At 40.8% G+C, this 12,375-nt stretch overlaps 1 protein-coding gene across 11 annotated transcripts in view; it reads right to left on the bottom strand.

Annotated features, from left to right (window-relative positions):
* The window catches only part of EYA4 (EYA transcriptional coactivator and phosphatase 4), a gene marked incomplete at both ends in the record, with an annotated part of 138,387 nt that overhangs the window by 17,917 nt on the left and 108,095 nt on the right, over positions 1-12,375 (bottom strand). For all 11 annotated transcript variants that reach the window (XM_081998270.1, XM_081998267.1, XM_081998272.1 and 8 more), the window contains 2 exons: positions 6,280-6,363; positions 8,023-8,159. In XM_081998270.1, coding sequence (XP_081854396.1) covers positions 6,280-6,363; positions 8,023-8,159 — 221 coding nt within the window. The remainder of the gene's footprint in view (positions 1-6,279; positions 6,364-8,022; positions 8,160-12,375) is intronic.

The raw sequence follows: 12,375 nt of genomic DNA, 5'->3' as shown, positions 1-12,375 counted from the left end.
ATAGGATATTGCTACGTCCTACATGTAAAATAAAATAAAGCAAAGACAATTCATTTCAGCTTAGCATACAGTCAGCCTGGGATCTCCCCATAACAACTTCTGCTAAGAAGAGTCACTGGAATTGAATTCTCAAGACATGAACAATTCTTCCTTTAAAAAATAGGCCAACTCTTGTACTGCAATTGTTTAACAAGAATTAAACATCACGTTCCAGCTCTTGCCATGTTAAGTTCATTCCTTCACATACAAAAATAGACAGAGAAAGCAGATTTGTCAGGATCTTGTGATTTTAAAATGTTTGCACAACGTGGAGGAACATCCCAATCACCATTTTACTGTCTTTCAACTTGAAGCAGAAGTTGCAGACTGACTCAAGTGGCACAAAGAAGCGAGTGTTGAAAAGAAAGCAAGAAACATGTGCAGCTGATACAGACTTGAGCACAGCAAATTGAGAAACTTAACAAGAGACAAACTGAACTTCTGCCAAAATGGCATTTTGTGCTACTCTGCAAAAGCATACACAAAAGAGGAAACAATAATAAAAAAAAAAAATCTGAAAGTTTTCCCCAGATAATTTGCAGAATAAAGAACAACTCTTTGGCCCTCAGAGGCATGATTTTAGCCAGATATCATTAGTGTGCAAAAGAATCAAGACCAGCTACAGCACTTCTGTATACCAAAATACAAATTGCTTTAGTTACGTTAGTATGAAGGCACTAAACTGGAGCCAGACTGTCTGTCTGTGGACTTCTGTACTAGACTGGTCCATCCACTGGAATGCCTCCTGGGAGACTAGGTAAAAACATCCTGGGAGGACCAATATTTAAATGTTTTGACCAAGAGTAAAGTGACTGGAATAAAGCCCCAAGAGCTCAGTGTCCATTAGTGGTAGAAATCTATTTAATATTGTCTTGGAAGGTCAGGTTTCAGCACAAGATGTTAAAAATAATTTAATTTCTTGGAAAAAAAATACAAACACACCGAACCGGTTTTTATAAAACTCAGAAAATAAACAGATAAATAGACTCACATAGGTTCATTGTGACAGGAATTTGTATGCATGAAGCCTTAAAAATAATCAAGAAAACAAGCAAAATATATTAATAATATTGTAAGAATAGATTTTCAGTGGATGGCTGGCCTGAACAGACTTACACCAAAATTGACCTCTGGGAAAAGTGGGAATGATTAAGTTAAGCACCAATATTTTTTGCTTAAAGACACTTCCCCACATTATGTAGGAATCGGATTTAAGTTCAGCTCTCACTCTCTCATAGGGGACACTTGTTCCCAGGAGAGCTTCATGTGGGTGGCAATGGAGGAAGAGGATACATCTCTTCTTAATAACCACATCTGGTGGCTGATGAAGGAAAACTCACATACTCCATAGGACATTTCCGTTCCATGCTCTCTAGAAGGAGGTAGGAAAATGGAGTCAGAGGTCTCAGACAGTGAGGGAGTGAATGAAAAGGACAACTGGAGGTCATGAGACATACATTATTAATACAGGCAGACAAAAGCATATTTATGAATGAATTTGGGAATGTCATCATGGGTGCTAATGGTGACAAAGTTTTTCTGTTTAATGCCTGTACAAGCAGAAAGTGAGCAATAAAAAATTTCTGAGCCCTTTCCATAGATGTGTACAAGGTTAATGTGGCCTCCTTGACAACCTTCTGTCATTGGCAATGCTATAAAAAATGTTCAAATGTGATCATCAAGTGTGGATTTGTTTTGATTTTTGCACTTTGAAATCACATTCTCCCCCTTCTAAGGTCACAAGGGATTTTCATTGTTTTTTAACTAGTTACACTTTGAGTCACAGCATTTATCTGGGCATCCTTGCCCTCTGGATCGACCTGAGAGAAATGAATGAAATATAAATTCTTGGAAGTAGACAAAACTCCAGCTTAATGAGCCTTAAATCAGCAAGAATAACTGGAATGTAATGCAACAAAGAATACACACTGTTCACAGGGAATAAGAATGTACCTCGTAAACTTTAACAGATGATGACATCTCCTAACACATGTCCTGTCACATCAACAAATCGTCACTTAAGAGCTCAGCATTGTAGAAAACTCTATCTGCCAACTGGTGCTCAGCTGCAAAAACCATCATCAGCCACACAAGTCACAATGTAACAGCTCAAATACCAATGTTCATAATTTGCTACTGCAGTAAATAATTAAAAATAGAAATGTACTAGTTTTATGAAGTACGAAGCAGATGAGCAAATGAGCTGAACACCGAGAGGTACTCTTACTGCTGGGAAGCAGCACAGTTTCCCTGAAACCTAACAGAGACGTAGCGTAGTTTTTATTCTCTTTTTATATTTGCTCTGACCAGCCCAATAAAGTCAGACAGAAACACTCACAGGTAGAAAACAGCAAGCCACAGAATGTTCCTCTGGATAAGTTTTATATTTTAAATATCAAAGTGATGCATTGACAAACCTCTAGCCAAATCTCTCCCACTTCTGCAGATTTTACAGCTATAATCTACTGGTGCCTAAATAAGAAGCATAAATAATGTGCCCTGTGTTTCAAATGAGATGCTTACAGCTGCATCCAACACGCTAAATCTTTTACCTCATCACTACTTTCAACATCTTTCTTATAACAGCCCTGTATAATTCTGAAAATGAATTAATACCACGCCATGCAAAGTGCTGGGTAAGTATACACCGAGGCTAGTGTTCATTCTCAACTTCAGAAACTCTCAGGTGTAAGTCAGAAATCTGATGTTCTCTTGACAAATACATGACCTGAAACTTGATTACTGGATCCAGACCTTCCCACATAACCTCTGCCAATGAATTCCCCCGTTGCTTATCTCTCCTCGAGGATGCTTGGTTTGCCTTTCCCTTTCCTCTTCTACTTCAACTGCTTGTTAAACTGTAGAAATCTTTTGAAAGAGAGACTTTGCCTCCTGGTGCTACTGCGGCTCTCGAGGCCTCCTGCACATATACATTGGTCCCTCCACCTGGCCATAAGAACGTGACGGCCACCTCCACATGCTGCACCTCCCGTTGCTGCGTTTCCTGCACAGCCTGCACTGCAGCAGAGCAGAGAGATTAAAAGACTCATTTCTGAATGCTTTGTTTTGGCCCAGTTACTGCAAGAAACAGGGTAAAGAGCTAGCGGAAGAAGGGGATGAAAGTTTACATGTCAAGGAATAGATGGGAAAGACCTGAAGGTGAATATCCTTGTCTGTCTGTATATTGACCCTAGCTCTAAACACAATTATCTCACCCCTTGAAAGTACGAAGTGAGCACACTTGGTATAAGAAGATGCCTTCCCTTAAAGCAATGTTCACATTAAAGACTCACTCATGTCATGTGGAATATTTAAATATGGGGGATGTGTGAAAACACAGCTTTTCCTGTGAATTTTTTTGTTTGTTTCTTTCTTTTTTGGGAGTAACCTGATTATGTTATACAAAATGGGCTCACAAAATATATATGGAAGAACATGGTATGCACAGCTGAACATCTCTGTAACAATAGATGCTTTTATTTTTTAAAATCAGATAGCAAATAACTGCGATTAAATAATTTAGTTTCACCATTATTTTACACTACCCTGAATTTTTTTCATTGTGAAGTAACAATTTTATACCACCTTTCCAGGCTAAACAGCTCTCTCAACACTTTTGAAAAACCTCTGTGCTCACAAGACTTCCACTGAGAACCTCATAATTCATGGACTATTTATTCTCATAGCAACCCAATGCTCCTAACAATCCAGACTTCAGTCTGGACCAAGACCTCGTTTACAGATGGAAATCACATGCAGAAAAGATAAGGGCCACATCTGCTACGCAGGTCATGCACCAGAGACTGACTGAGGTCCGGCTGTGCCATCTTTCCCTTCTCCCATGTCTAACCTCGTAGGCACTTAGGCTCAAACACATCCACACTTCAGTGACATGCAAAAGCTAAAGCCGACTCATGATAAGCTCTCCCTGTATTCCCTTTCCTACTGCTTTAGCCTCCTTGCAGTCAACAGTATATGTATTTGAGTTTCACTGGCAATTACTCATTACCTTCCCAAGGAGTTCTCCATATAGAGATAAATGTGGCACATGTAGTCACTGCAGGAAGGAAGAAGTCTACTACTTTTATTTTACAGTCTCTGGAAAGGAACAGAGTTCGCTACTCATATGGAAACCACCTACTAGTAAAAAAGAAAAAGGATTTTACTTAAGACTTCTTCTCCTTTCGCTTCATGGTTGTTCATGACATTTGTTTACTGATGCTGATCTCAGCAGTATAACTACATTAATTTCACTTGCCCTTGAGATACTCTTAGTTTACACAAGCCAACTTTATCTGCTGTCAGCACCACTTTCTGTTAATATGCCATTACCGTTTCTAAGGACTCTGTACGGACAGTCAATTATAGCAGCAGATATGCTCTTAAAGAACAGTGGTACTGGCATTTTTTTCAAATATACATAGTCGTAACGGAAGTGAGAAACCAAGCAGAATTAAATTTCTGTTGCTGTCTCTAAGACAGTTTTCAAAGTTATTCACAGAAGTTTGTGAGCTACAAAATTTGCTCTGATTTTTAAAACTTTGTATTAAAGTTGACTTAGACTTTACTCATATGTCCCTGCGGTTGGACTAGATGACCTTTAAAGGTCCCTTCCACCCCAAACTATTCCATGACTCTATGTCAGATGGTGCATGAGATGTAAACATCCTAAGGGCACAATCAAAAAAGGATGAAAGGAATGACTACATCACTGGGGCAGTTCAGCAAGTTCTGTGGCAGTCTATGGGCTACACTCAAAAGTGATACAAATGCTCACGTTCAGCCAGGTTTTTCTCTTGTTTTGATAACTGTAAGTTAGAAATGGTTCTGACAGTCACTGTTGTTACAGTGGTTGAAAAACAGCAGAAGAGGAGATTCTGACAGACTACTGAAATGTGCACTGATTTGGCACTGTGAAGCTGCAAAACAAGCAAGGTTGTTTTTCACAAGACACGAATAACTACCCTTATCTTAGCATTCCAAAAAATGAGATTTTTGTCTGGGCCTGTGAGTTTTCCTCTCAGCTTTCTCTTTTAATAACCACAAACAGCTGTCTCAAAACATGGAGGACTGGCCCATCTATGCTTATAATTCACAGATCTAGCTTTGGACATTTCTAACCCACTGGCTTGGAGAGGTGGGTGTGGAAAGCATCTCTCTAATGTGCTGTTTCTCACATCCTTTTCTTGAGCATCTGATTCTGGCTGGAACAAAGAGGCAGGAAACTTATGCTAAACAAGCCCTTTGTCTGACATAGTATGGACATGGTTATGTTCTTAAAAAGAAATACCTTTGTACAAATTAACACTTGAATGGCACAACACCTAGAAAACCTACATCCACGTATGTACATACCAGTATTTTCCCTGCCCTTTTTCTTCCCTTTCATACATTTGTCCTAATCTTTTGTTTTATCCAGGCCTTCAGCTCTACCCCTGCCAGCAGTCTCCTCCTGCTACGAACTGGTCTTCCCACCAGTCCCTTCTCCCCTTGCCCAGGTGCCCTTCCCCGGGCTCCCACCACCAGTCCCGCTTGCTGCTGACTCAGCAGGGGAGCTCCCACTCCCGCTCCTGCTCCCACAGGCTGCGACTGCCTCTCTCTGCCTCCCTCGCTCTTCCTCCTGCTCTCCTGCTCGCTGTTCGGTGACCTGAACGCCTTTTGGGTCTCATCGGAGGGGAGAGGATGAATACAACTATCTGCTTGGGAGAGGGATTCACTCCCCGGCATTACTCACCCCAGAGTCAGCCAAGGGAACCGAAGATTCAACGGAAAAGCTGGGGAGTCAAAGAACAACATCTGCAGCTGGCGCTGAAACAGGTCAGTCTCTTACTCATCCTGATTCATCAATTTCCCCATAAATTCACCCGACACTCCAGTTTGTTTCTTATTTCTTCCTCTACGCATCCAGATACTGACAATTATTTCCATTTGCCCACTACATCTATTATCTCCCTGCAACGTCTTTTCCAATGTACCTCAGGAACCTCATCCCTGTTCCTCTATAAACTCTTCCCTCATTTGCAGTACCTGCTTCAGCCCTGCCTCATATATTGTGCTTAGGGTCTGTGTCTCATTTCTCTCCTTGACTTTTTCACTTTAACCCTCTGAAAATGGAGTTTACCCGACAGTTCCCTCTAGCTTCACCCAAGCCATGATGAACATGGAAGGTGGAAAAACACGTACGTGCGCAGATCAGATAGCTCTGATACAGTGAATCGACAGACTTCATGGCTCACATACCTTGCCATACTTCTGTGCGTAGGATCCTGTAAGCAGCGAATGAAAAACTATAATTGTTTCATCCAAATCCCAAACAAATACACGCTGAAAATAGAAATGGGGATAATATTATTAAACAAATAACAACAAAATCCCACCACCATCTCACACAGGGAGGCTAAAAGTCAACTGAGTCCTAAAGTTTAACCAATCACTTAACCTAGCAGGTTTTCTCTGAAAATCAGCAAGAACAGTGTGTCATGAATGGTAAAAAGTCAGGAGGAGAGCAACTTCTGAACTCTTCAACCTTTTCTTATTTGTCCCTGAAAAAGCTTTTTGAAAAAGCTTTTTAAAAAAGCTGTATAACGCAGATTTCAGAAACGTGATGGGGGTCAAAGATAATTGTTAACTTAAGGTAAACTGTACTTTCAGATACTTCTCTGAAGGTCTTAGTGATTCAAGATTCTTCTTTATTTCTGCTGCATAGCTAAAATTAAATCTTAAGTGAACATGCTACATGCCACATATAATGTCATATAGAATTTAAATAATATTGTAGGCTAAAACAGATTATTCTAACTCAAAAAAAGAAAAGGAAAGAAACTCCTTTTATTGATAAGGGGTTTGTTTTCACTGGTGAACTATACAAGGGACAGGAAAACGGAAACATAAGAAGTTAGAGCCTTTTCACTGGAAAAGTTAAGTCCTTCGAAAAGCAAAAAATTTCTAAGTTTCTGTATAAAAGCCGCAGCATTTTCATTCGGTGCCTGGCACTGCAGCCCGCCCTGCCACCCCAGGAGCAGCTGCGTGGCCAGCCAAGTCCCAGCAACAGCCCTGCTTTCTGCTGGCCGCGGCGCTGGTGGGCGAGGGCACCGCCGCGGGGCTGGCCCGGGCTGCTGGCTCCCGGTGCCGCTCTGCCGGCAGCACCGGCGGGCAGCGCGCTCCTCTGGGGCCAGTCGGGGGCGCCTGACACGTACACGCACACGCACACGCACACGCACACGCACACGCACACGCACACGCACACGCACACGCACACGCACACGCACACGCACACGCACACGCACACGCACACGCAGGCACACCGGCACGCTGCTTCTTCCGCCTCCCGTCCCCGTAAGGCAGCGCTGCTGCTAGCACAGGAGTAATACGACCATAATTACGCCATTGCTGAGAGGTCACCCGTGTTTTAAATCGTCACCCCATATATTAGGCGGATATATTTCTTCACTAAGGCACTGATCTTGCTCATACTTAAGTACAGCCATAACTTCACTGATGTAAGCTGCCTCGTTGAAGCCCACTGGCGTTACTTACAAGCACAAGGACAAACCCGCCCCTAAGCATTGGAAAGGCTATGGCCAGATGATCCTGCATATTTACACTGCATTCATAAATACATGTAATTAAGCTGAGCAATATACTTGATATTTCCTATTAAAAAAACTAAAAGGAAATGTGATGATACAAGAAGTCTCACAGTTTTGTGGTTCTGTTGCACGAGAAACTGAAAGACACGCAATCTTAGAGCCAAAAAGATACATTTTGCTTTACATTTACTTTTCTGCCTTTGTCATCCGGAAGGGTAATGTGTCATTGTACACGTATGCTAAAACAGCAACTAGTATGTGTTATACTCGGTGAGACCGAGTCCATGATGTTTTCTAACACGCTTTAAGCTATTTCCACGGATGTAGTTTTCAGAATTTACTTTTCATCAGAAGAAACCTCCACATTACCATTTATCAATTACCACAGGCATACCTCCAAGTCACTGTCCGGAGGGGGTGATGGATTATTCTTCCTCCCTCTACCCCGAGACTTTGACCCAGAACTCCTACATGTTCTCTCATCAAGATCTTTGATTGGCGTGGAGGGGCTCTGCACTGTGTCAAACTCCCCTGTAAAGTCAACCATTCATGGCAAAATTAGTGCTGGATTTTTAAGTAATACACTTTTTTTTCTTAAAGCTAGACATGTCTGTATGCAAACCCAACCACAAGATGCACCTAAAAATGTTTTATAAAATGAGTGATAACATGGTTTATCTTACATAGATGGACTCTGCAGATGCCACATACACTTCTGACTTTACCAAGGAAACATCTTAGCACAATAAGAGAAAGACTAAAATGACACATATGTATGTGCAGACGTATAAACAAATACACATGAGCCCACGCAAAATATTGGTATATCCAAGGAAGATATATTTTAGAAGTCACACTAATGGCTTCTCAAAGCGTGAAGTGCCTTTTAGTTAGAGCAGTTCATTTCCCCTGTTTGGAGTTCACCTAGACTTATTTCCAAGTCCTAAATTACTTTTACATGAACACCCTTCGGCACTCACCCACACACCAGAACAGCCAGTCAGCTTCCTGCTTGATCTCCTCCTCCCATGTCACCTGCTCTTTAGTTGGGTTCGCTTTCTTTCTGGTATCTTACCTCTGCCCGAAAATTGGTAAAGTCATAATATTAAATGTAATAGTTCAGACTACCAGAAAGAGGGTGAAGTCATACTTGTATTCTGATCATCTTTCTCTAAGTACCAGCTATTGTCTGCTGTCAGAGGGAAGATGTGCTGGAAGGACCTTTGGTCTGGCATGGCATAGTTGCTCTTAACACTCAGGCCTATTGCTGACTTACCCATTTAATCTACTTTGCCTCTGCTGATAACAAAGGGCTTTAGAGGCGATGACAAATCACCACCTATGTAAGACAGACAGACTGAAGAAGTTATCTCCAGGAAGGATGGAGTGGAACTTCCCTTTACAAAGTACTTCTATGCCACAGCTCAGCAAATAGAAAATATCCTTTTCTTCATAACGCAGTACTTTCAGTACCCCTTTCAAACTGCTAGCATTATATGCAGTTTGGCTAGGCTCCCGAGCGCTCAATGACATAAATCCTCCTTTATCATTTATCCTATTAATGCTTTGATTGTTCTCCATGAAAGAAGGAAAGGGTACAACTTTGATCTGACATCTACTACAGAGTTTGATTCAAGGGAGTCCTTGCGCTGCATGTAATTGTGCGTTTCTGGGACACTTCGGTAATATTTTTTAAAAGTGCTCATGATGGCATATCTGCTGAATAAATTAACACTTGGTACAAGCATTTACCAAGAATCATCTATGATGCATCTTATTTTGAGCTGGAATCTGAATGTTTTTCATTTTTACTGAAGAGTCTCACTAAGTGGCCCGCAGATCAAGGAGAATGATTTTTTTATGTTCCATTCTCAACTTGCAAGACCACGTCTGGAAAACTGTCTGGTTTTGAGTCCCCAAGTGGAAGGCAGATATTGACAAACTGGAGTTAGTCCAGGTGAGGGCCACCAAGACGGTTACGGGGCTGAGAGCAAAGGCTAAGTGACTTTTCGCAGAGGAGTCAGTAGCACAGAGGACTCTCCACAGCAGAGAAAGGACAAGATGCAACAGGCAGGAATCAGACCAAGGGATACTGCTGTTAGATACAAGGGAAAAATCCTTCACTGTCAGAGTGGTCAGGCCCTGGGACAGGTGCCCAGAGATGCTGTGCATACTCATAACTCCACTGGACACAGCAACATGATTCAAGTTGGCTCATCCACGAGCTGGTTGGACCAAAAGACTCGCAGAGGTCCCTTCCAGCTTGAATGATTGACTGTTTCTGTGATCTTCCCGGAGTCATTCACCTCATTCTCCCTCCACAACAAAGGAAAAAACAATTTTGGTCTAGCAGGCTGTAAGAAGAAAAAATAGACTGCAGTCTCAATTAGTCTGTACGTAATGTAACACAATAGTTAAATTCTTAATCTCTTCCATCATTTATTTATACCTTACGGTGAACCACACACAGAAGATTATTAAAATAAATACACTGGGAGATATATTTATATATCTTGACTGGAAAAATACTGTTGTATTTCTTGGAAGAATAAGATTTAAGCCCATAATGTCACATTCCTGAATGGGAGCTCTGGACATTGTGAGGACAGAATTCAAGATTCAAGGAAAGAGGAGAATAAGAAAGTTAGTTCCTGAGCATATTGGTTAGGACATTTATCTGGAGAAGGACGTATCTAGGTTCCGCTGCCTTCTTTGGGATACACTTGTTTATTTGACTGAGTGACTGTTATATAGGAAGTATAAAGACGTATTTTCATGGCCCAGAATCTACACCCCTGTACCCCCAAGTGGAAGTTGATGAATCCTCCATGAAACAGGAGGAAATCAAATCTGTCCTTCTCACTTTATGGGAAAGTACTCAAATTACTCTGCTACCACCTGGAAGAAGATACTACTTTTTTCTCAAACTAGGTGATAACTACTTCAATGTTGCAAAACCAATGTGCTTCTCTGCTTGTACAGAAGAGAGCCAAACTTTCAGGCAGCAACTAAGAAGAGATTTTCAAAACTGCAATTTGAGAATTTATTCCAGATACCATTCTTGATACGTCTGTCCTGATTTGGACAAGGATTATATGCATTCTGTAGTAGTTTCTCATTCAGCTAAAATCCTTATTTGCCAAGAGATGATGGGAAAATTAAGCAGCAATAACAAGATCTAAAGAATAATGTTCCCATGGTGTTTTCACTTGTCCCTACAGAACAGAGAGAGAGAATTCTTGTTGACTAATCATTTCTATTCCCAGCACGGTGTTGATGTCAGTAAGGACACTGCAGGCAGTGGAGCGATCAATAAGGTCACATTATATTAGTCCTTTCCCCCTAAGAAGAACAGCAAAATATACAGTGGTAAAAGTACAAAAAGATGCTTCACAACCAGAATCCTTGTGCAGCAAAAAATGATACCGGCTTCAAAAGAAGTTCTGAGTGTGCAGGAGTTCTGTATGGAAATATAATTTCCTAGATTTTTCTGACAGAGTGGAAAAAATGTCCCAAAACAAAACTTTCGAAATGAAAAGGCAAAAATTAAATAAGTGAAGATGAATGTTTACATTCTTACCACAGAAGTCTTCATATTTATAACATTTCAACATTTTACAACAAAATCAAGACTCTTTTCTACAGTAATGTATTAAAACATCTGTTCTCATTGACTGTGTTTACTCTAATCTACCGAAAAAAAAAAAAAAAAGAGCCCTGTTCTAAATCTTCTCTGAAAGTATCCAACAACTGAAGTAAACTTCAATTTTCATTTAGCAGTAGCCATTACTAGTTGCCCCAGGCTTCTGCTTGGGTCAACGCTGTACATGATTGCATAATTATCCATTAATCAGTACTGTAACTAATCACTGTACCTTGTAAGTTCTAGATATTTAAAGCCAACTTTATTTCATTACGCTAATCTCTAAATCAGAACAAGCAGCTGTCTCTTACTTGAATGCAAGGTATGCATCTATTTTAGAACTGCAGAAGTCAGTAGTGCATGTTTTTTTGAACAACTGTAGACTTAATTGCTTGATTTGCTTTTTACCAACAAGAGGCTAGAGGAGCAACTGCATTTTCTTATCCTCTGTTTGCTTTGGAAATGAGCTCAATGCTGATAAAAGGAAAACTTATTAAAAATTCAGCCATGTAACATAAAAGAATGTGAGAAATTCTAGTACCAGAGAGTACTAAAAATATTACCCTCATGAAGAGTTCCTACTGCAGCTCATATTAGACAGATTTTTTTATTGCAATGTTTGAAATTTTTTAGCTTTTCCGATATTCAACACATGCCTAATAAATATACTTCATAGCCTCCTCCCACTAGAACTATCAGCAGCATCAGAGATCCAATAAAGCAAGAGGAAAATGTTAAAAACAGAATATGGAACGAACATTTTGTCACAGATGTTTATACATATACTCAAACGCTACTTCATGTCCAGCATGAAGCCTTCCATGCCATGAAGACCTTGCAGCAGCTCCAGCTAGAGGACAGGGAGTTACAGCACCACAGTTACAAACGGAGGTGGTCTTTCATATCCAGAACATTGTTTCTCACCTCTAGTTTGATGCGAACATTCCCTACTCCCTGTTAAAACGGTTGTACAGTTGTACCACTTAAACAGAAGAAAAGAGGTGTGGGCACAGTCTGCATATAGACCTAATGCCATCTCCTGGAGATGCAAAGAGTGACTTCGTTGTGGGTACCAAATCAAGAGAGACCCAGCTCTGCTGCATC

The sequence above is a fragment of the Phaethon aethereus genome (genome assembly GCF_964289735.1).
Source record: "Phaethon aethereus genome assembly, chromosome: 3".
Taxonomy (NCBI): Eukaryota; Metazoa; Chordata; class Aves; order Phaethontiformes; family Phaethontidae; genus Phaethon; species Phaethon aethereus.
This window is presented reverse-complemented; position numbering and strand designations above follow the sequence as displayed.